The 24,277-nt window shown below is 43.9% G+C and overlaps 2 protein-coding genes across 14 annotated transcripts in view; one reads left to right on the top strand and one right to left on the bottom strand.

The window, feature by feature from the left end:
- NCOR1 (nuclear receptor corepressor 1) overlaps positions 1–19,915 on the top strand; it is a 151,565-nt gene extending 131,650 nt beyond the window's left edge. For 8 of the 12 annotated variants that reach the window (XM_055305361.1, XM_055305360.1, XM_055305354.1 and 5 more), the window contains 11 exons: positions 2,317–2,482; positions 2,683–3,176; positions 5,893–6,021; positions 6,461–6,618; positions 6,962–7,185; positions 8,197–8,337; positions 9,977–10,119; positions 14,191–14,244; positions 14,706–14,927; positions 17,170–17,349; positions 18,829–19,915. In XM_055305361.1, coding sequence (XP_055161336.1) covers positions 2,317–2,482; positions 2,683–3,176; positions 5,893–6,021; positions 6,461–6,618; positions 6,962–7,185; positions 8,197–8,337; positions 9,977–10,119; positions 14,191–14,244; positions 14,706–14,927; positions 17,170–17,349; positions 18,829–19,016 — 2,099 coding nt within the window. In that variant the 3' untranslated portion in view covers positions 19,017–19,915. The remainder of the gene's footprint in view (positions 1–2,316; positions 2,483–2,682; positions 3,177–5,892; positions 6,022–6,460; positions 6,619–6,961; positions 7,186–8,196; positions 8,338–9,976; positions 10,120–14,190; positions 14,245–14,705; positions 14,928–17,169; positions 17,350–18,828) is intronic. The other 4 variants (XM_055305363.1, XM_055305362.1, XM_055305355.1 and 1 more) reach the window with 3 other exon arrangements.
- The window catches only part of TTC19 (tetratricopeptide repeat domain 19), a 39,564-nt gene continuing 25,412 nt past the window's right edge, over positions 10,126–24,277 (bottom strand). Inside the window, exons 9-10 of one of the 2 annotated variants that reach the window (XM_055305366.1) lie at positions 23,899–24,061; positions 10,126–11,475 (exon numbers count right to left, since the gene is read on the bottom strand). In XM_055305366.1, coding sequence (XP_055161341.1) covers positions 11,462–11,475; positions 23,899–24,061 — 177 coding nt within the window. In that variant the 3' untranslated portion in view covers positions 10,126–11,461. Of the gene's footprint in view, positions 11,476–22,071; positions 23,426–23,898; positions 24,062–24,277 lie in introns of those variants that run through there. The other variant, XM_055305364.1, reaches the window with a different exon arrangement.

The raw sequence follows: 24,277 nt of genomic DNA, 5'->3' as shown, positions 1-24,277 counted from the left end.
GTGTGAGGACCAATTAGACAGGAAGAAGGTTGGGGGACACCGAGACTTACAGGCACTGCTGTTCTGCAGGGAGGCAGGCGACATGATGAGGGGCTTGAGCGGGGCTAGAACCCAGGTGCCAGGGGTACAGCAAGGCTGTGTCTGTGGTTCATGTTACTGAGGCGGAGATGCCACTGGGCGAGGCTGGGATTGGGGTGGGGTTAGGGAGAAGACTGCTCAGGAGAATGCTGTCACAGCCAGCTTGGGACCGGGCAGTGACTCCATTTGGGGGTGCAGGGCAGGGCATGAGACATAGGATGGTCTGCACAAAAGAGCAGCAGATAGAGCAGGATTAGGGAAGGAAAAGAGGAAAAGAGTTTCTCCAAGGGATGTACTTTGATGAGTCTCTGTAACATCCATTCTGATCCGTGGTAGATTTGTCTTTTTGCATTCCATTCCGTCGGTGAAAGGAAACCACTTCCATATCTGTGTTGCCACGTGGGCAGATCTGGCACTTAGGAGAAAAGACAGGCTGGACGTGGTGACCTGGGAGTCACCTGCAAGGGTTGCGACTCTGGCCTAGATGAGGTTTCCAAGCAGTGGGAGTGTGGGGGAGAGGAGGGGATCAGTCCTTAGGCGTTACTGGTGAGGATGTCACAGGGGCAGGCAGAGGGACCCTGAGACATGGTCAGGGAGGTGGATGTGGAACAGAAGGACACAGCATGGGGAGGCTGTCACACACATGGTCATGGGGACAACTCTCCAAAGTGGTGGCAGTGTAGAGCAGGGGCCCAGAGCTGGTCTTCATATTGCACCTAGTAATATCTTCCTGAGGACTTGAGTACGTCAGTGGTTGCAAAGCCTGAAGACATTTAGCTGTAACCTACTGTATGTGTATAGTAAAAAATCATTAAGTGAGCACGGGAAATGAGTTAGTGAATTGTGAGGTAGTACCCTAATACAGATATATAATACCATCTTTCTCCATCAGACATTTAGAAAGGTGATAAATATTCTGTGTTGATGTGCCTAAAGCAACACGGACTCACACATCGTCAGGGGCAGTGTAAATAGGGATAGTCTTTTCGGAGGTACAAAAAGTGTAAATAGCAATTCCTCATCTAGGAAGATAGAATGTTTATATAAGCTGTCGTGTGGTCAAAAGGGAGAACATGGCTGCAAAGCTTGAACAAGGTGATCTGTGCTGTGGCAGTGGGGACGCAGGCCGACACTGCCAGCTCTCCTGAGGACAAAGAGCAGATGAGGCGGAGAAGAAAGTGATTAGAGAGAGTTTGAGGTCTTCTCAGTGAGGAGTGCTGACCAAGCCCACTTTGCAGCTTCGTTAGGGTTGCTGAGGTCAGTGAATGAAACCATCTCAGCGCTTGGGGAGAAGAAGTGTAGTTAGTGGAGCTGAGCCTTTAGGGAGGGCAGTGTGAATGACTACGTGTCCAGAGCTTGCTGAGAGCAAGTCTTCTGGGGAAGGCAGAGAGAGTGGAGCAGCATGAGCTGCAGTGGGTTGAAGCTGCTCAGACCCCGGTGGGGATTGGGGTGGCAGTGTGCTGTTTCTGTCATACATAGGTGGCTGTACTGAGTGTGATTCTGGAAATGATCAACACACCAGAGTCTGAGGGAAAATATGAGAGATGAACTTATCTGATTTGTGTGAGTGCAGCTGACCCTTGCACAGCTCAGGGGTTAGGGGCGCTGACCACCCCCTCCCAGAAAAACCAACCAGAACTTTGGCCCCCCAGAACTTAACTGCTGACAGCCTGCTATTGACCAGAAGCCTTACCGATTATCTAAACTGCGGATCAACACATATTTTGTATGTTCTATGTACATAGACTGTATTCTTACAGTAAAGTAAGAGAAAAAGAACATGAGAAAATTGTAAGGAAGAAAAAAAATTGTGAGGAAGAGAAAATACATCCACTGTACTGTGCTGTGTTTTCAAAAGTTCACATGCATGTAGGTGGAGCCTTGCACTTCAAACCCCTGTTATTGAAGGATCAACTGTACTTGATTGTTGGTTTTAGTTTTGTTTCTTTCAGGAATCAAGGTAGGAACTTGTCACAAAAATGGAATTACAGCAAATGATAGTTGACGTTTTTGTTTTGAGTTACTAATGTGGTTTTACTACATTTTTACTAAGAAACTCTTAATAGAACATATTTCTAGAAAGGCAAAAAGCAGGATATCAAATTTCTTGCCTCCTTTTTTCTGTTTAGGGATATTAGGAAATGAAGAGTCCCTAAAAGTCACTGTCTCTAGCTTCTTCCTTATGGCCTGTCTTTCTTTTTTTCTTCTCCTTTTTTTGGGGGTTGGGGACTTTCACAGGCTCAGAACAGCCTGGCCGACCTGGCAGTCATGGCTATGTCCGCTCGCCGTCCCCCTCAGTCAGAGCTCAGGAGACCATGTTGCAGCAAAGACCCAGCGTTTTCCAGGGAACCAATGGAACCAGTGTGATCACACCTTTGGATCCAAGTGCTCAGCTACGAATCATGTAAGTCCCTCATAGACATCTTGACCAAAATTAGCAGTCTGTTGCATACTGCACACTTGTAAGTTTGTGACTGTGATGGTTTGGCAGTTGACTACCCGCTCAACACGTTTTGTTGTTGCAGCTTGTACTTCCGCCTCCCCAGCACACCCCCCAGTAGAACCTGCCCTTCACGGAGTTGTGTGGTTTGCTTTTATTTGCAGGCCGCTGCCCGCTGGGGGCCCGTCAATAAGCCAAGGCCTGCCGGCCTCCCGCTACAGCACCGCTGCGGACGCCCTGGCTGCCCTTGTGGACGCCGCAGCCTCTGCCCCCCAGATGGAGGTTTCCAAAACGAAAGAGAGTAAGCATGAAGCTGCCAGGTTAGAAGAAAATTTGAGAAGCAGGTCAGCAGCAGTTAGTGAACAGCAGCAGCTAGAGCAGAAAACCCTGGAGGTGGAGAAGAGATCTGTTCAGTGTCTGTACACTTCTGCAGCCTTTCCAAGTGGCAAGCCCCAGCCTCATTCTTCAGTAGTTTATTCTGAGGCTGGGAAAGATAAAGGGCCTCCTCCAAAATCCAGATATGAGGAAGAGCTAAGGACCCGAGGGAAGACTACCATTACTGCAGCTAACTTCATAGACGTGATCATCACCCGGCAAATTGCCTCGGACAAGGATGCAAGGGAACGTGGCTCTCAAAGTTCAGACTCTTCTAGTAGCTGTATGTATCTCAATCTGAGTTTTGCAATGTGATGTCTGAGTAAAGAATTACTTTATTCTTTAGGTAAAGCAGAATATGATCTAAAGAAAATCCTGATTGCAGAGTAAATGTAATGGAAAGGTTTTGTGGGTTAGTAGTGCAAATGTGTCTCTTCTATTTGTCATGATTATTTAAACTTCAGAATTTCTTAAGTATGCCTGCCAAAGTATTTTCCATGAAAACACCATGTCCTTTATAGAGGTCAAGTGGGAAAGCAGGGCAGAGTTCATTAACATCTTCAGGCATCTGAAATGTCAAAGAGGTTACCAAGGCCTCTGAGAAGCGTTTTTCTAGGATGAGGTTTAGTATTTAAGTTGATACCCCAAAGCCTCTTAGATCCTTTTTCTAAGACACAAATTTTTAAAAAGTGAGGCCACCATATTACTGGTCATTGGTATTCACATTACACCATTTTTGCAAGCTAGATCTTAAAAAAATTTTTTTCACATATTTATTGGTCATTTTTATTCCTTCTTTATGCATATCTTCCTATTCTGTGCTCATTGTCTTAAAATTGTTTTCACACATCTTTTTTTTTTTTAACTGGTTTTAAATTTTATTTTAATTCCAGTATAGTTAACATAGAGTGTGATATTAGCTTCAGGTGTAGCACATAGTGATTCAGCACTTCTGTCCATGACTCGGTGCTCATCGTGATAAACGTATCCTTCATTCCCGTCACTCCTCTCCCCCAGCGCCCCTCTGGTGACCACCAGTTTGCTATCATTGCAAGTTGGATTTTATCAAGTCTGGTTAGTCATTTTGACATCTACCCTGTGAGTCCATAAGAGTTCACAGATTTATAGTAAAATGCTGGAAGAGTTCTTCAAATTTATTTAACGACTGCCTAAATTCTGTACGGAATTCCTGAAGGAAGAATCAGGTATTTGAGCAAATATCTACTAATACTTGAAGTAATTTAACCAGATGTGGTCATCTCTCTGTTGTTTTTGTTAAGAAATTGAGGAAAGTTGGAGATTTCTTATGCATCAGTATGTGACATGTAATCCTTTTTACCCCTATGCCTAATTATAATTTGTTTGGGTAAACATCTACTCCCTGGCTGAGCTTTTTGGAAAGAAGCGGGCAGTTTGGTAGTCTATTGTGTAGACAGAAAATTGAAGTTTGCCCATGAGTATGAACAGCTACAGAGTAGATACTACACGTGCAGAAACTCACTAGCTGAGGAGGATCTGCAGTTGCAGGACCCTGCCTGGAGGACGGTCACCAGCGTGCCTGGTGGTCCAGCCAGCTCGTGGCTTTCTGTGCCAGGGCGCATGGTTCTCTAGTCCTTTGCGGTTGGCATCACAAACCGCACCCTGCTCTAGGATTCTGACCTTTAGAAGGTCTGAAAATGGAAGGTTTGTCGTCTTCTGTGAGTGGGATTTTCTTTTTTATCACTAGGTAAATGACTTGTGTGAAGCCCACAGGCTGTTTACTGTTATTCTGTGTGGTTTTCAGTTTTTCCCTTCAGAGCCTCCCTCCCCCTGAAGGTGAAGCACAGCACCTTCGCTTTAAGGTGTCAAGAGCAGTGTGGACACAGTTCAGCAGCAGACTTCTATTGACTGTATACTGGATGTGGTGGGCAGCTCTAAGGTGCTGGGTACAATCGCCAGTGGTGACTGCCAGCAGGACCAAAGTTGCCAAGTAGCCTGAATCACTTTGAATATGGTGATTTATTTTAGTTCCCGAAAAATCATTTCCATCGCCACTTGTCAGGTTTCCACTCTCCTGAGCATACTGGAACCCAGCTAATTGCACCTTGGATGGCCTGGTGAAGGGGTAGGAAGAAAGGGCTGTTTGGTTGAGTTCTGCAGGATCTTGGTGGGATCCTGAGCTTCTGTACCTGTGTCCAGGACCCACTGACTGATCACACTTGCTGATCCAGCCAGTCATACATAGACCCTTTGGGCCTCTGACAGTTTTCTCAGATTCTGCAGCCTGTATATGCAAAGTGCCCTGTTCAGTCAGAAGGTTCCAGAGCATGAGGTTACGTTCCTATCCCCTTGTTCTGAGGCCACAGCACGACTGCGAACAGCTGCCTGGACCCTTGGTCAGTTTTCCTGGGAACTTCAAGGGGCCCTCTCTGATGTGGGCATCCTTTCTGCCAGGGGAGTGAATTTGATTTTTTTTTCTTCCAGACATTCCCTACCATTTCTCTGTATTTTCACAGTGTCATGGTGCTAAGAAATCTTTTGGAGTAATGCTACTGTTACTTAACCTGTAGCTTTAAAATCATCATGGTAATGAAGCAACTCTATAGCCTGAAAGTTTTTCCAAGAGCCGACTGTCCCACATAATTTTAATTTATCAGGGATGGTGAGATTTACTGTTGACATCTACTCTCCCGTCTGTTCCGCCTCCTCTGAGGAGTGTCCTTCCTTGGGGGAGGCATTCTCTAGCTGCCAGGAGCATATAACAAATCTGTCCCCTAGCCTGCCTCACCTAAAGGTCCCAGAGACCACACAATTTCAGGAAACCCTTTTCCCTACAGACCCGAGGAGGCCTGAGGAAGCACTTGTGGACCGTTGATGCCAGGGCATCAAGTTGGTTGGTTTTTATCATCAAACACTTCTGAGAATTAAAAAAAAAAAATGTGAATAGGTCTGAAAAATGCAAACTTTTGCAGCTTTTCACAGGATGAGTTTTAAAATAAGGTTCTTTACTTTTCTTAAAGTATCTTCTCACCGGTATGAAGCACCCGGCGATGCTATTGAGGTGATCAGCCCTGCCAGTTCACCTGTGCCGCCCCCGGAGAAACTGCAGGCCTATCCGCCCGAGGTGGTGAAGGCCAACCAAGCAGAAAGTGTGTATTCTTTAGCCACCAGCTGACGTGTTCATACCTGCATTTGTCTTTTGCTTCTGGTTAGCTGTCCGGACCATGTTCTAAAATGTAACTGGTTTGTTTTGTCCTAGAGTGACCTTTATAGGAGTCTGCTGTAGAGACATTTAAAATTGTGCTAGGGCAAAGTTGTTTCTAAACTTTATTATCACTCTTTTATTTATATGTAATGATACAGGAAATAGTTGGTATTTGTGTTTGCCCCCTTAAGCTTTCACAGTTCACTCTCTTCTAGTCCTCATCTCTGTTAGGAAGTGTTTTCCCTTCAAAACTAAGATACTGAATTCTGCTCAGAGATAGGCACCATACCCCTCACATATGCTTCTCCAAGTTATGTTTGATCTTTGATGATGAGTGAAAGGCAGGGGCATCCCTGATAAGACATCTGTGTGTCCTCCACTAGGTGAAGCCAGCAGACAGTACGAAGGACCATTGCATCACTATCGACCGCAGCAGGAACCACTGTCTCCGCAGCAGCAGCTGCCTGCATCTTCACAGGCCGACGGGGTGGCACAGGTGCCCAGGACCCACCGGCTGATCACGCTTGCTGATCACATCTGTGTAAGCCCTTCCATTCATTTTTCTTTTTTCCTTTTTTTTTTTTTTTAAGATTTTTTATTTATTTATTCATGAGAGACACAGAGAGAGGCAGAGATAGGAGAAGCAGGCTCTATGCAAGGTGCCCGTTGCGGAACTCGATCCCGGGACTCTGGGATCACACCCTGAGCCAAAGGCAGACGCTCAACCACTGAGCCACCCAGGTGTCCCTCATTTTTCTTTCTGACCATGCATTAGGCACATTTCACAGGGGGTGAATCACAAAGAAAAATGTCCAGGTATTTTATGCTATATTTTTGGGCAAATATTCAATGGTTTAACTAATTCCTTCTTTTCTCATTCACAGCAAATTATCACCCAAGATTTTGCTAGAAATCAAGTTTCCTCACAGCCTCCCCAGCAGCCTCCCACTTCTACATTCCAAAATTCACCATCTGCTTTGGTGTCCACACCTGTGAGGACTAAAACATCCAACCGTTACAGCCCAGAATCCCAGTCTCAGTCTGTCCACCATCAAAGACCAGGGTCAAGGGTCTCTCCAGAGAATCTTGTGGACAAATCTAGGGGAAGGTATGGTTTTTACTTCAAACTCTGTGTACATCTCCCAATAGTAAAACAGCTTGAATATATTGTTTTACTGTTATTCTCTACAAATCCTCTAAAGTAAGGGATTCCTTACTTACACCTAAAACTTATTTACCTTTATTGCTTGGGGAGTATAAATGAGGGTCTTCCCTTTGTAAATCCTTGGAATATTCACTGGGCAGTTGGTATGTTAATGTGTATTCAGAAGTCAAGTTCTTCATCTTTCATGGAAGAGAGGTAATAGTTACTGTTTCGGCTTTGATAAATCAAGAAAAATATAAGATTTTAGAGTTTTAGAAGTAAGCACCACAGAACTCAAAGAAAGATGGTTAAAAATGGCCACCTATTAAAATTGGATGGGGCTGATTGGGAAAGGAGGTGACAGGGCATATACCCATTTATAATTATACTTAAAGGTCACAGGTGGGGTGGCTCTTAAATGTATGATCACTAAAGGCAGAAACTCTGTTTGGTCTAAATAGGGTTTCCCTCATGTTGTTCTTACCAACATGGTATCCAGAGGAAGAGACACATTAAGTTGCAGAGAACTTCTCAGCCCTACAAGGATGTAACTCAGGCCTGTCTGAATACTCCACTGACAAGTGCTCAGGGTTCAGTTAGGTTCTCTAGTCCTTGCAATCTTAACTTAATGGGGAAAGGCCTGGTGAGCAGCAAAAGCCTGTAGAGGGCTCACAGGAGTAGCCGGCCAAAGGTGGGATGGCGGGGTATGGCACTGAAGCACAGTGACCTCAACGTCTTAGCCGAGCATCGGCTACTGTCAGTCCAGGGGTGCTTAGCATGTGTGGATGGATAAAGTGGTGGCAGCAGACTTTGGTAACCAGGTATATAGTGAAAACCTGAGGCAGCTTTTCTTCTGATGTAAATCAGCAACTTTTATTCCTTCTCCTGAATGAATAAGAGGATCAGTTTCTGTTTCAGTTAATTTGTAGGTGGGCCCTGGAGCATAATCTAATACTTTATATGTTATAATATTAGGCCTGGAAAATCCCCGGAGAGGAGTCATGTCCCTTCTGAGTCCTACGAGCCCATCTCCCCGCCCCAGGTTCCAGTTGTGCATGAGAAACAGGACAGCATGCTGCTACTGTCTCAGAGAGGAGCAGAGCCTGCAGAACAGAGGTGAGGAGCTGGTGTGCTTCCTGGCTGGCGGCTCCTGCGCATGCATGCATGCATGCACTTCTCCTTCCTGGTTGTATGTCAAGATAGGTGTCTTGAAGGATCCTGAAGTCTCTGTTTTCCTAGTGATCTAAGGCTAGGGGATTTTATGAAAAAGTGATACTTAAATAGGTCATAGAAAATATTGTTCATTATTCTTGAAGCATTTCTAGATGTTTTTTTTTAAAAAACTTTTTTTGTCCAGGGGTCACACGTTCCAACCACTGTTTGAGTGCTTGTCATGCCTTGTGGTCTGTACATGGAAGCACCCTTACTGAACTAATTCATGTATTTTTTCTTACCTATTTCTAACCCTAACCCAACCCCTGTGAATTATTAGATTTTCTATTCCCATCTGGATTAGTCACCTTTGATTTGGTCCTTCCATGGTCCACTTCCACTAGAGTGGTTTGTCTGAAACTGATGGACTCAAGCTCGAAGTCATTAGGTTGGCATTTGAGTTCCTTCATGAGCAGGTTCCTGCCACTCCACCCTTACACTTCTGTCCTTACACTTCTCTGTCCATGATAAGTGGCTTGCTGTCCCCAGATGTCTTTCAGTCCCCATGTCTGGTTTCCTGAGTGTACAGCACCCTCCCCTGATGCTCTAAGAGGTGAATATAGGATTTGCCCACAGTCACATAAAGAGGGAGCTTTAAACCAAGGTCTCACTCCACACTGCCAGGGCATTTCCTACAGTGTGTTCTAAGTTGTTTATACTTAGTGTACATTGGTACCTTTTGCTGAAATGAAGAAAATCATTTTTGGAAAGGGGAGGATGTTAAATTTAGTTGTATATTTATGTTTCCCCTTAAGTTTGTGGTTTTTTGAGGACAGGGGCCACATCTGACTCATTTTTCTGTGATATATTTGTCTCTCAACATATATTAGGAATTCTTAAGTTTGAATGATGAGTGAATCCACATGACTAGATGAAGCTGTCAACAGCCTTCCTTATATTCTTTGCTGTATCATCTCCAGCTCTGGCTAGACCACTGGTGGTCTTGAGCTGTTAAAGGAAACCTGTCTGTTTAAAATGTGTTAGTATATAGGAAGTTGCAAATGAATTCGGAAATCTTTTATATGAAACTCTGCTCATTTGGTGGGAGGCTTGAAATGATTCTAGCAGAGTCAGTTTTATTTCTGCATTGTAGCTCTTCTGTTGAAGTCCACAGGGTTTGTTGCTTAGGTATGAGCTCTTGCTGTTTTATAGGTAAGTAATGCTATTAGTTATAATTTATCGCACTTCAAAGTAGTTCTGCTAGAATAGTTCATGGTTTATGTGGCAGCCATAAGTATACCAGAGTCTGTGCTATTAAGTAGATGGCATCCTGGTGAGCTGTTTCTCTAAGTGTACCTGTTAACACCCATTTGCTGCTTATTTGGTCTTTGTTAAGAATCTCTGTCCTAGATTATCACCATTTCAGTCCTAATTTTATGACAGTGCTCACGTATTTGTCTGTGTCTTGTCATATGATGTAGGTTGTGACCACAAACATGAGATGGGGAAGTGGTAACTTTCCCAGATAGTCTTTGGAAGTCCCCAGGGTTTGAGGCACATGACAAAAACAGACCTAATAATAGACACAACTGTGTCCCCACAGGAATGATTCCCGCTCGCCGGGGAGTATAAGCTACTTGCCTTCATTCTTCACCAAGCTTGAAAACACGTCACCCATGGTTAAATCAAAGAAGCAGGAGATTTTTCGTAAGTTGAACTCCTCTGGTGGAGGTGACTCTGATATGGGTAAGTGGGATTTCTTTCATGAATCCCCAAATAAAACCTGCATTAATAATGATCTCTCCGGTGTTGCCTCTCATGCGATCCTTGAGTCTGCAGGCCCTTGTAGGCATCTGTCCAACCACATTTGATCTTAAAGTTTCTTCCCAGATGTCTGCCAGTGCATGAAGATTGCCTGCTAGAGAGCAAGAACTACTGCTTTCTGAAGCTGCCCATTCTCTCTGAACAAGCGTGGGGCCTGGGAAACTTTCCTTCCGTGGGGCTGGATCAGCTCTTATGCAGTTTTTTTTTTTTTTTTTTTTTACCCACTGCTCTTAGTTTTGTTCCTTTGGGCCATCTCTACGTGACCTCTCCTCTGCCATTTGAAGACAAGTTATGTCCTTCAAGTCTTATTTCTGGAAATATCCCATTTCATCTGCTGTTCATCACATGCTGGTTCTGAGCATCCCTATTATCTCGAATGCTCTCCACAGAAAACCACTTTATTTAGCTCAGCCTCTCAGTAGGTTGTTAGTAGCATGGTATGATCTATCCCAAATACATCACTATCAAGGGAGTCTTAAGTTTGTAGGAGGGTTTTTGGCAACTAATATAGTTAGGTTACAGTGTACATAAAACCAGTATACATAGCAAGGTCTCTTTTGATCTGCTGCTCTTGACCCAGACCTCTCCTTTGGTGTGCCTTTGTAGTTAATAACTCCCAAGTACAGGCCAAGGTAGGCTGTGCCTGTGCTGTTCAGTTACTTTTTCCACCCCAGCACAGTCTTTCTGGATGTCAGTACAGTCATTCAGCATTCATTTGCAAATGGATCAATCCACCATGTAAAACCAATTAACAATTATAATGGTAGCAGGCAGCTATACAGTTATATATGCGGAGGGGGAGAGAGAACTCTAGGCACTTGTAAGCACGTGTAAACTCCTTATGTCCTCACAACGACCCTACACGCTACCTAGTGTCATTGTCTCCACTGTGCCGATGAGGAAACCCAGAGGTCTGGTAAGCAGCATAGGCTGCCTAACTAGAGGGTTATGGGGCTGTGGTCACACCCTGGCGTGCCATGCTTCCAGTAGTGTGCTCACCGGCTTCTAACAGTTCCATACTCACAGCATCACCACCCACATCGTTGGTAGATACTCGGCAGGACAAAGCTCTGTGGCATCCAGACCTTCCCTTTGAGGTGATACGCATGCGTTCATCGGAAGCTTCCTCATGCTCTGCTCCTCGGCACTCACACTATTGCTCGATCCCACTTCTCCATCTTTTCCTCGAGTATGTCCAGTGATGCAGCGAGTTGTTGGATCTGGGTGTTCCACCATCTGCTTTATTTCTGTGATCTGTGATCAACTAGTCTCCTGACCCTGTCAAAAGAAATTGTGGGCAATGAACTACAAACTGCCAGGTGGATGTGCTTCTGGATCTGACACTTTGTGATCAATAAAAGTTGAACATCAGACAGAATAAAGGATGAGCCCAGTGTCAGTTATTGTTTGTGAACTTTCTCTTCTGAAGTGGGAACATATCATCTAAAAGATAAATACTTTTGAACATCAGCCAGCATTGCTGATGAGGCTTACAGATACCCTTTCTTCTTTTTTTAAAAAAATGACATTTTCCTGCCTCATCCCTGGTTTCATTTGTTATTTACAGTGCCTCAGATGTCATCAAGAGTATGGCCCTCTCATCTTCAAATTCTCTCAGAACCCGGAGAGGAGTCTGTGAGAGCATGGGGACATTACAGATTTCAAAGAAGCCAGTTTAGAATGGTTTCATCTTTGTGTGGTTTGCATTCATCCTCTCTAGTCTTGGTCTTGCCGTTTTCCTGGGAAAAAAAAATTTTTGGAAGTGCCAGATGACTTGATGCAGCCTACTTTATAGTTTTATCTTCTATTTTCCATTGTCCTCAGGCAGTAGCTCTCATTCATTCATTCAATTATTTATTGAGTGGGGCTTTGTGCCGGGTGCTTGTACAATGACAGATGGTCTCTACTCTGAAATATATAGTGAAACAAGTACCTAACTTTAACAGAAGATAGAATTTATTAACGTCTTAAGGCAAATACTAACAAAATTGCTTGAGGATGTTGTGATCGCCAGAATCCTTTTCCATTGTGGAAAGGACAATTAAGGAACTGTATTAAGGAACCCACAGGCTGATGGGTCCCCAGGGCACATTCAGATCTCGAAGCAGAACTGAGAAATTCAAGCCATCAGCAACCAAGACCACCTTGTTTCAACTCTCAATTGGGCATGCCCACAGAGAACATCAGTGACTTTATTCTTCAAAAACTGTACTGCTTTAGAACGAACTTACTTTTTTGCTCTCCTGTGAGCCACTTTGCTCTTCCGGGAGTATTCTCTTCTCTTGGCTTTCAGATACGTTCTCCTGTTTTTTTCCCTCTACTTCTCTGGCCGTGTGGTCTCCTCAGCAGCTCAGTCTTGCTTTGCCTGGCCCTCGGATGCTGGTTCTCCCAGTGTTCTCATGTAGTAAAATCCCCGAATCCTCCACTCTGGGGTTTAAACTGTGCTGAGAACTCCTGAATTTGTATCTTGAGCTCAGCTTTTTCTACTGTTATTTATGTACCTTTCTTAAACATCTGGCTTCTGAGATGTCTAACACTGAATTAGCATTCGCCCTCTCCACGCACAGAAGTGTATCGCCCCTCCTCCCTGGCCACGCTTACTTCCAATGTGGCTCCACTGTCACGGCATCATCCACCTGGGCCTCTTCCTGTTGAGCCTGCCTCCCAGATGGCTCACAGATGCCACTCTTCCTTGCTCCTCGTTCCAGAAGCTATCATGCTCTCTCACAAGCTGGCCCATCTGCCTTAAAGCAGGGGGCCTCAAATTTTAATATCAAAGTCCTGGCATCCAGGCCTGAGGACTTGAGAAGTTGGCACTTTCACTGAGGCACCCCCGTGATGCTGTTCTGATGGCCTCAGATATAACCCCACTGAACCGTGAGCTCCAGAGGCGAAGGAAGGAATCCATTTTAAGGGCAGGATTAGTGTTCTCATTGGTTGAAAACCTGAAGCATCTTTATCTGACCATTTTGATCAGGAAGTCATTTGAGTAGGAAGGTGATTTTATTACAATTTAACCAAATAATTGCTCAATTAAATATTTGTCAAATGAAAAAAAAATACTTGTCAAATGAATGACTGAGTCCTATTCCACAAACTTCCAGGAGTGCGGGGAGGCTCTATCTTGTCACTTTGTATTTTTTTCAGGTTCAGCTTCTTTACCCTCCGTGTTACCTGACCCATAAGTAGAGACACGGTCCTTGTTTTATAGACTTCCTGGAGATTTTGCTCCTCTTCCTGTTGCCAATTTAAAGTTTTCCTGATTAAGTTAGTCTGTAGGCACATGCACCCCCGGCTTCAGAGACTGTCTCCTCTCCAGGGAAGAGTACATCCTGCTGCAGACGCACCCCACACCCCCCATCATTCTCTGGGACCACCTGTTTAGCCGCCCACGTACTTCCTGCAGTCTTCTCTCTTTCCAGTTCTCAGCATCAAGCTGGAGGCTGTGATGAACACAACGTTTGTGGTCCCAGATTCCTCCCATTTCTGTGCTTTATAGGCATTTCCCAGGCTGCCCCACCTGCTGTCAGACTGTGCAAGTGACACATCACAGGCTGAGGGGGAATGAAAAGAACCAGCAGGCAGAATCTTGGTTTCCTCCTGGGAACGCTGAGAAGAGTTGCACAGTTAGGGAAGCACACGGTCACTTTCATGTTCTTCCCCGCAGGGCCTGAGGTCAGGCCGCCTCAGGCTCAGGTCTCTTCGCCAGCAACCGGGACTCCTTTCCTGTTTCTCTAGCAGTGCAGTCTCTTCCCCGGCTCTGGGTATAGTGCTCCTGTTCGGAGTTTCCTACCTCATCCAGTTTTTATTGCCTGATTCTTTTTTTTAAAAAGTAATTATTTCTTTCACTTCATTTTCACTTAACTGGTGAAAAAGAAGGTTGAGATCATGGAAAATAAAAAGGTTAATTTTATTGTAGGGTTTTGAGACTTTATCTCTTTCAGCGTACTTGATTATCACACCTCAGTTAACTTGAATGTTTGTTTAATACAGCAGCCGCTCAGCCAGGAACTGAGATCTTTAATCTGCCAGCAGTCACTACCTCAGGTAAGCTTCACATCACAATATAGTTGCCACTATGAAATCAGTACACGGAAGCGGTCAGTCCAACAAATACGTATTGAGTACCAACTGCGTACCAGGGGACTGCTCCAGTGTTCAGAAGTGAGTGAAAGCATATAATTTGGTCAGAGAGGAGATGATCAGCAATAAAAACAGTTGAGATTCAAGAAATACTTTCTGGAAAGATCAGTGAACAAAGAGAAGAACAGCATAGAAACTAGGGAGAAGAAAATGGTTAACTTTAATAAAAGTGGGTGACTGATTCGTTCTCCCCGAGTTCTCACTGGTGGGTCGAGGCGGCCGGTTGTGGGCCTCAGCGGTGCTGCAGGCAGCTGGCCACACGCTGTGTTCCGTGGGCCGACAGAGCAGATGGAGGAGTCTGTCCGTTTCTGCTGCTTGTTTTGCCTTTCAGAAGTAAGCAGAAATGTTGTGGTTGTCTCTTTCAGGCTCAGTCAGCTCTCGAGGTCATTCTTTCGCTGATCCCGCGAGTAATCTTGGTCTGGAAGACATTATCAGGAAGGCTCTCATGGGAAGCTTTGATGACAAAGTTGAGGAGCATGGAGTTGTCATGTCCCAACCTGTGGGCGTAGTGCCTGGTGGTGCCAACACCTCAGTGGTAACCAGCGGGGAGACCCGGAGAGAGGAAGGGGACCCATCACCTCATTCAGGTACAGTTTGCATTTTTGTGCCCTGCTGCTGCCTTTCCCAAGTTGTAATGAATGCATCACCATGAGAGCTCATTTTCGTGCTCTCAGAGTCACCTCTCAGGGCTTTAGTTACTTACAGTAAGTTGGGTTTTTATTTTGTTTTGTTTTTAAACTCTCCTCAGACATTTTAGTAACACGAACAGAAACTTTAAAAAAGATGGAAACTTTTATGCAGAACAACACCCTTCAGCATTGGGTTTTATTTTTGTTTGCATCTAGTCCTTATCTGGATCAACACATTTTAATTGTAGTACAAGTACAGTTTCATATTTTGCTTTTGAATTTTAAAAAGGTGATAGGCTTAAAAGAATTTTAAGCTGTAAAGAGCAAGGGAAGTGTTCTTGTCTGAGAAGCATTGTTCTAGAAGTGTCTCTGTATAGACACACAGACAGACATTAGAACGAGATCATTCACACATCCTGGTAGAAGCAAGCACCTGGAAAACTGTGACGATAAGCTTCCTTTAAACCCTTTTTTCTTAATCTTTTGAGAACTAGTATCTCTTTTGCTTGAAAATTTACCTGCAGGTCCACAGTTATTTCCAGTTTAGGGTTTTTTCCTATTAACATCAGGCAAAAGATCTCACTAAGGTTAAGAAAAAGATCAAGAGATCAGGTTTTTATCTTTTTAAATGACATATACTAATTTTAGGACAATATGAATTCACTTCTTGCTCTCAAAGAGGAGCGTGGTCTTCCTCTTTCTGGTCTTACCTCCTGATTTGTGCTGACTGACGTGTACGTTTAGTAAACTTGCAAGTGGTAGTATTGTGGCTGTGGTTATGTGATCCTCCCGTGACAGCATTTGCTCTGGGTTTCACACCCCTTTCCCTGAGGAGGGTGCAGTACTCCCAGACTATTCTCGATCAAGTGTCTTCTTGCTGCCCTTAGACATGAAATGACAGTGTGGCACTTTTCTCAAAACATCCTGTAGACTCCATCACCTTTTTTTTTTTTCCTGCCATCAGTTGCTGTCTAAGAAATAAGGTCAGATGTCTCCCTTTTTGGCAGGTGAAACTTACCTCCCCAAAGAATCCTCTTTTCCTCAATTTCAGTAAGTTAACTAATGTTAGGAAAATCTGACACACAATGAACACTGAGCATAGTGAATGTGTTTGTGAGTGTGGATTTCTATGCTCATGGAAATGTTCTACTTTTTGCTTCTTTTGTTGGTCTTTCCATTTCAAAAACATAATTATATTTTTGCTGGTGAGTCTTCACCATATCTGCTATCTCCTAATGATTTTTAGGCCTCTTGACCTCTTTCTGTGGTTTCTCCTGTATCTCATTTTTCCTTTGTACTACTCCTCTTCCTGTTGTGTCCATTCTGGTCTTTGCTGTATCTTGTTTCCTAAGTTTTTCACCTCAGCCTTTGTGGTTATCATCTGTTCTTTGAGCTCCTTTTGTAAACGGGCTTCATAGATCTTGAAGTTTCTCTTCTGTATACGAAGATCTTTCTCCCTTGTCCTAGGATATCCTCTTCATTACCATCAAGGACTTGCACTTCTTCTCTTTATAGAGTTCAAGGAGTCCACAGAGGACATTCTACCCACCTTTTTCTGTAGCCACAGGATTTGGGGTGAAGTTGTGCTGGGGCTGAGGAATCCGTCTGCTGCTCACCGGGGCTCTGATCTCTTCTGAGATCTTTTTAATGTTTTGTTCTAGAGAAGGGCATCCCACTCCTGTGAACTTTGGGAAACAGAGCCTGGAATAATAGCAAGGGCCACCAAAACCTGCCAAGCTTCTGCTCGGGTCCAGCAGTGCCATGAAGGGGGTTCTGTTCTACATTGTTTTCTTTTGACATAAAATTTCCTTGGGTAGTATATGAACTCCTCTACTTCACTCTAAAGTGGTGGGTGAAGAGGTAGTGAGGAGTTAAGAATTTTGTCAACCTGTTTTAAGTTCCTTAGTTTCTGTGCTCTAATGCTAGGAAAGAAATGATGCTCCAGAAATTTTGTTTCCTTGGTTACATGTTTTTAAGTTTATGGCATGAGGGCACACCCTTCATTTTAATTGCTACAAGTAAATTCAGGCTTTTAAATATTAATTTTTTAAACCTCATTGGGTATTAGGACCTGGATTCTTCATGCTACCTGCCACTCTGCTTCTTATTCTTAGCATTATATAATCATCAGCATTTTGGTAGGTTTTTAAGTTGAGAACATGATTCCTCTGTGTCAATAGTTAATTTATTTCACTTTTAGGAGGAGTTTGCAAACCAAAGCTGATCAGCAAGTCAAACAGCAGGAAATCTAAATCTCCTATCCCTGGGCAAGGCTACTTAGGAACGGAGAGGCCCTCTTCTGTCTCCTCTGTACATTCAGAAGGGGATTACCACAGGCAGACGCCAGGGTGGGCCTGGGAAGACAGGCCCTCTTCAACAGGTGAGGAACTTGCTAGAAAAGGAGTCTTCAGATGATTCTTATTCAAGCCTTAGTTAGTACTTCTTGTAAAATCAGAAACTTTGGTAGCCTTATTACAGTATCAGTAGGTTCCAATTTCCAGAGTAAAAACTGAATGCATAGAATCTTAAAAATTTAAAGAATGCAAGGTCTGATGACCATGAACAAAGGAAGACCTCTGGAGACTATCCACTCCTCTCACTTCTCTAGTTTTCCAATAGCCAGCACTTGCTACCTGCAAAGCAAGGATGTCTGTGATTTCAGTTCCTCCCTGGACCAGAACTGAGGACCACTCCCCCCAAGTTACCGGGAACCTCTCGTATGAACATTCTTAGAGAAGATTCTTAGGGAAATACTGAGAAATTAAAGAAAGAAAGAAATGGGAATAGTGTAAAAAGCCATCCTCTCTCCTATGGCTCCCTATGTTTACACAAACTGATGAAAAGCATTATTCTAGGATATTTATTGTTTTCCATTTTGTGCTTATTTGTAAGCTTTTTACCCAAACCTAAGTAACCACGATAATGGTAGTCCTAAAAGGGAAAAGACTACTTTTTTTGTTGTTAAACTAAACTGGGATACTTGGTATAGATATAAATTTTAGGCTTTCACAGAATTATAAGCCATCTTTTTTTTTAGGAGTTAAATACACATGTAGTGGAAGAAATCTGAAATGCATCTTCCCCTTAATTTATTAGTATATAAATTGCATATGGGTATTATACCAGCATAACCGAAGGCCTCTGCTTTATAAAATTGCATTGCATGCAAAATGATTGTGTACTAGTTTGAAAACTTCTAACCTACACAGCGATTGATTGTTCTCCAATTTTTCTCAGGGAAGGAATTAATTTATGAAACTAATTACTTGATAAAATGGTAGGTTTTCCATTTTTAGAGCTTAAGCAGAAAAAGGCTTTTTAGGGACAATGAAACAATCTAGGTACTGGCAGAAGGTAGCAGTGCTGTTGGTAGATTCACATACCCGTCTTTCAGATCTTGTACCTTTTAAATCGGCTCAGTGAGATCCAGCAGATGACATGCGTCCTGCCACCCCCTGACTTTCATCCTCTGAGTATTGTACTCCTGCATTTATCTCTAAGAGTCAAGGAGCTCTCGGCGTAGACTCCTAGAGCTTAATATGCAGTAGGTCTGCTTTGAATCTCCACCTGGTTCTAGATTTCACTAAATATTCATCCCTGAGCTTTCATTTCTGGGCTTAGCAACACTAAGCTCGTGCTTACTTGTGTCACTCAGCCTTTCAAGATTCTCACTGGTGCCTTATCATAGGTTACGGTCTGTTGTCGTGAAACCTCAGCCCTTCCATGTTTGTTTCATTTTGCTCTTGGTGCCACAAGACCATTTCAGTAGAATAATTGTGTCCTCCTCCATCTTATGGAATTTGTGTGTTCGGAACAGCAGCTGTGCTCATGACAGTGAAAACAGTTTTTCTTTTGTCAGGCTCAACTCAGTTTCCTTATAACCCTCTGACTATGCGGATGCTCAGCAGTACGCCACCAACACCGATTGCATGTGCCCCCTCTTCTGTGAACCAAGCAGCTCCTCACCAACAGAACAGGATCTGGGAGCGAGAGCCTGCCCCACTGCTCTCCGCACAGTACGAGACTCTGTCGGATAGTGACGACTGAACTGCACAGAGAAGGGGTCTTGGTGGGGCCAGGGTGTGGGGTGGGGAGCTCTTGTTTTTGTTGGTTTTATTTTTAATGGCAGGTCACAAACCTGTCCTCCTCTGACTTGTGCCCAGAGACTTTTCAGGAGAGCCTGGACCACGGATGATGAAGAAATGATGGAAGTTTATTTGCAGAGTCAAATGGGGGGAGGGACAGGGAGACTGCCTTTGACACAGGCAGTTCAGTGAATTATAATAATAGTGGAGGGTTGAAATGTAGAGTTTTTAAAAAGTGGACAATTCCTGTTCTTACATCTGTTTGTAAAGAAAACCATAATGTCTTTAAATCACTTTTCTGTAAATAGATGACCTTTTTTGCAGTGTTTCCCCTTGCTGTAGTACTTGGTGTACTTATGTTCAAATCAGCGCAGCCACTTTGGGGGTAATTTTAAAAACAAACTCCGCACCTATCTTTTTAACCCTTGCCTTCTAAACAACCTCACACAGCCCAGTTACATAATGTTGGCTGTCACGGGCATTGTACTTTTATCCAATTTTGTTTTCTCTAAATTCAGATTTCCAGTGATGTTTCAAATCTTGTGGAGATGTTTAGATTTTTAACACAGACCCTATCATAAAATCTGTACATTACGTATTAGGGTCAAAGGTAGGAGAAGCAAAATTCTGCCATACTGTAAATTTCCAGTGCAGGCTTTAATTTTTTTTAATTAGTAGCACTGAAAAAATATTACTGCATGGGTATGTTATAGTTCATTTTTTAAAAGTTAAAAAAAGGCTTGAGGCATCCCTCACTGTTATGCACACTGGTGACTTTAACCATGCCCCTAAGTTTCTTCTGCATCTGATGCAGCCCAACAGAGCTTTTGTTTTGAAATAAATTTGACTACCCTGTCCATAGCCACATAAATCATGTGTGATTTAAGGCTCTTGATGTCTCAGGTTTCAAAGGAAAAACTAGTATCTTTCCTCTAGGTTGCTCGGGATTATTGGTGGAGTTAGAAGATAACAACCTGCGTAGAATCTCCTCCGTCTCTTAGTCTCTTAGATTTACTTTGCACGGCATCCTGAGGTCTCGCAGTTTGGTCTGTTCACCATGAGCCAGTGTTTATTCTCCCTTTGATTCCTCGTGGGCAGGAGTTTATCGTTGAATTTTTTTCATTTCATGGAATCTCAAGGAGCAAACACTTTCAAAGAGTGAATTTTAAACTAATTACGGTACTTGATGGTCCGTTTCATCCTTTAACAGTTGATTGTTGAATTGAGTTTGTCCCCCTTACCACTAAAGCATGGCATCAAAAAACATCCTTCTGTAGCAGGAGGACAGTAACTGTTTTGGAAGGGTGCCACTGAAGATGAGAAAGGAGAGACAGAGGTCTCTCAAAATGATACAGATTAGATACAGATTAGCACTTTATGGACTTCTAAATACTCAAACCTCTAAAGCAAGCCAGTGGTGTGGTAACCACTGACTGTGCCTCCTCTGTCACAGGTTTCATAGGCCTGAGACCCTCATGTCGCCCTTAGCAATGGGGTCTGATCCCTGTTTTGATAATGAAGGTACTGGCTCAGGGCTCCATCCACATAGTTAGTAAGCGACAAGGACAGGCCAGGAGTTAAGTTTTCACGCCTGCTGCTACTCCACCCTCCTAGACTGGAGGTCCTCACCATCAGCTTTAGAGCAGATTTAGTGATCAGATTCCTTCTACTTGGAGAGTTGGTACTGCTCTATCATACATACACAGAAAATGCTAATGTGAATGAAAAACAGTAACTAAATGTTCCACATAACTATCTTAGATTTCACTAATTCATGCTGTCATCAGACCTGAGAGATACTATTTTTCTATGACCCTGAAGGTCTTGAGCGATTCCAAATCAGAAGAGTGTTTGAGAACATGTTGGGTGAGAGCCTAACTTTTTACTGTCCACCCCCCCCACCCCCCACCCAGGAGCCTCAAGTGAATGGCTGTAACCCCTCCCCCACTCCAATCTCATCACAGTGCACGTGTGCTCTGCTGTTCCCTCTGCCATTACTGGGAGAAGAGATTTCAGAATGGGAGATAAAATCCAGTTCCATTTCTTAGTTCAGAACACTGAAAGGCCAGAACTGTCACGTGGCTTACCTACAGAGCAAACCATCTGGGAGGCCGGACGTCCAGCATGGCAGGACCAAATGGCAGCCGGCACCGAGAGTGGCCAAGGACTCGTGGACGTCAGCTGAAGGCCAAGGCAGGACCTCTGTGCAGGCTGAGATTTCAGCGTTCTGAAGCTGCATCCTTGTGCATGACTTTTTAGCACCCCAGAACTAGATTAAGGTCTTCCTATACTGTTCGGAGCAGTAGTCTGACAGCCAGGTTTCCGGTGCATGTTTATGATTGGAAGTTTCATGATGTTTTCATCTTGGTATGCTGATTCCATTTTTAAATATTTATGCCCTGAAAACTCTGGTGACACAGTTCAAACACTTAAATTACACTATTTTAAACAATTCACTTTTGAAATCAGACCAGTCAGCAAAGTCCGTTCTCCTGCTTTGCTACCTTGTTTTACAACTGTGCAAATGAACTCTCCTGGACACACCCACACAGAGAGACTGAGAACACCTACGGTTTTTTCAGCACTGGGACGGGACCATGAGCTGAAACCTTGTGGAGGCTCAAACATTCTTAAATAAAACCTGGAGTGACAAATCTAACTTGCACTAACCCCTGCAATTGTGAAAAGGTGAAAACATTCTCAGTGCAGATGGTGAGTAGCTAACTAGTTGACAATTTTTCAAAAATCCCCAACAATAAATTAAGACTGGGTTGTGCTAAAAATTGGATTTCTATTCTATTTCTCATCAGTCTTGATGAAAGGAGCTGGTTGGGTGGTAAGAGAGGAGCTTAGGCAGGAAGCAGGAAGAAACTTAGATCTGCAAAATATAAAATTCTAGTTTTCATCTAACCCCTGAGGATTTGGACCTCAAGGTTTCTAGCGTTTTGGTTTTTTCTTGACTCTTTAGTAAGTTATTTCTTAGGAGGAGAAACTCAAAGATTACGGAATACATACAGTGTTGTTGTAGAGTCTCTAGTTTATTATGAAAGGATTCTTCCAGTATTTACACAGGAAACAAAAATATCTGTTTATCATTCCCACTCACACCCCCACCCCCGAAGGCTTACCAACAGTAATAGTGTTCCTTCACGGCACCTACAAAAATCGCCTCTCCCTTAGGCAAATGGCTCTTTGCAAGACTTCGGAGGTCAGAACATCCATTACCTAGCTTGTGTGCATACGCTTTATGTATCTGAGGCAGTGTGATAAGGCTCTTTCAACACAGTAGTCTATTCATTCAAGGTCATCTGACCAAATACACTCTCCCGAGACCCCGAGAGAACCTCACTGATCCCTTCCTTTATAGATGAGAACAGAGACCCAAATGCAAACAGCCAGGACTAGGATCCAGATCAGTGATCCTTACTGTACCAGCATTACATATCGGAATTACCGGGGGTATCTTACACATTACACTTGTGAGGCCCTACCCTGAGACCGAAGGTGTTGGGGTGCAGCCTGGGCACGTGCACAGGACTCTGTTCAGGGACCCAGGCTGCAGAGGGAGTGGAGTGCTCCAACAGCACTGACCAGAGCTCATATCATTCCTTTTCCCCTCTTTTTCATAGTCCTATGTCACCAGATCTAAAAACATACAGTTCACTTTTATTTATAGTGAAATGGGTGTATTTTCAAGGGCCTAATTCCTACTTTAAGAATTCATGCTGGACACTGGTGCAAACCAAGACAATACTTTTGCTCCGTTACGCATTACATCCCACACTGGGCTTATGAAATAGAGAAGAAAAAGAACTCACCATAATCCCTCTTTGCCATGAGACAGGTAGCTCTGCTCTGCCAGATATCGATAAAATGAAAAAGAGGGTAGCAAATCAACAGACCAAAATCAGAGGCTAGAGATGCCTGGCTGAATCCGCACACACCCACCCACAGAAAACTGGACTGTCTCCACCCCACTACACTGAGACCAGCACACACACGGCACCTCACTTGACATCTGTCCTTAGAAGTCGGAATCAGCCAGGGGAAAGTTGTTTTTCCATTAAAACGACAAAAGTGGCAGTGTACACGACTTGTCCTTCACCACAGCTAAGTTGACAAAACTTGAATATCAAGGAGAAAGGATTAAGCCATTGATTTGGGTGTCACTGAGACCAGAATTATCACTGTTGCTGAAAATTCCCTACAACAAAAAGGGATTTAGCACTTCATAAAATTAAGTTAAAGGTCTACTTTTTCTTGACAGCTCAGCCAACTCTTCCCTGATGTGCTGCATAGAAACCTCATCTCTTTTCAGCTCTGCTTGCTTCAGCGCTTCCTGGTAGATCTCCTTTGCTTGTGCATATCGTTCTAAAATAACCCAGAGAGAAGGGAGAACAGAGAGAAATGTAGGTTTTCAAAGTGATTCTGCAAGATTCTGCCAAGCAAACACTAGTGACAGTATGCGTTTAACCTGCTGTGTCCTTTCGAAGCGCTGGGCGGTCACTGCCTCATCTCACCCCCTTCTGACCAGCGGCTCAGGCTGCGAGCCGGCCCAGGCCTCCACCCAGTGAGTGGGGCCCCGTTCCATCGGCCAGGGACAGCACCGATGACACTTTCTCTAGCTTCCAGGGGGGTCACCGGCTAGTGCAGGGCCATAGGAGTTATGTGACTTGAACACAATGGTACTTCAACCAAACATACATCCTTTTTTGGGGGATGGTCAGCCAGCCTTTTAATTCTGAAGCTTCCTGACTGCCCTCCCTAGAACCACTTCACAGATTCGTACGTCCAGTGACCCCCTTCCCTAAAGTCAAAGCAGTCTGGCTTCGGTGGCGCCCTACCTCTGTGCATCAGGATGGCGGCCAGGTTACTAAGCAGCATGTGCAGCTCGGGGTGCTCTATCTGCCTCGCCAGGTCGGACGCCTTCTGCACATAAACGCAGGCCTCATCGAAGCGGCCCTGTGCATCCAGGGTGGTAGCCAGGTCACTCATCAGCACGATGGTCTACACACAAGAGAAAAAACAGCCATTTAAAAAAAAATAGCAATGCAGATTCAACATTAACTTGGGAGTTTGGCAAACTGAATATATGCTTAAGATCTCATGTTTCCTAGCATTCCAAAGAAGGTGAAGGGCTCAGCCTTTAACAAACTGCGTACGTTTATCATTCATATTACACAACAGACAGCATTAGTTCGACTCTTGAAAACGATACAAATC

The sequence above is a fragment of the Nyctereutes procyonoides genome, unplaced genomic scaffold (assembly GCF_905146905.1).
Source record: "Nyctereutes procyonoides isolate TBG_1078 unplaced genomic scaffold, NYPRO_anot_genome, whole genome shotgun sequence".
Taxonomy (NCBI): Eukaryota; Metazoa; Chordata; class Mammalia; order Carnivora; family Canidae; genus Nyctereutes; species Nyctereutes procyonoides.
This window is presented reverse-complemented; position numbering and strand designations above follow the sequence as displayed.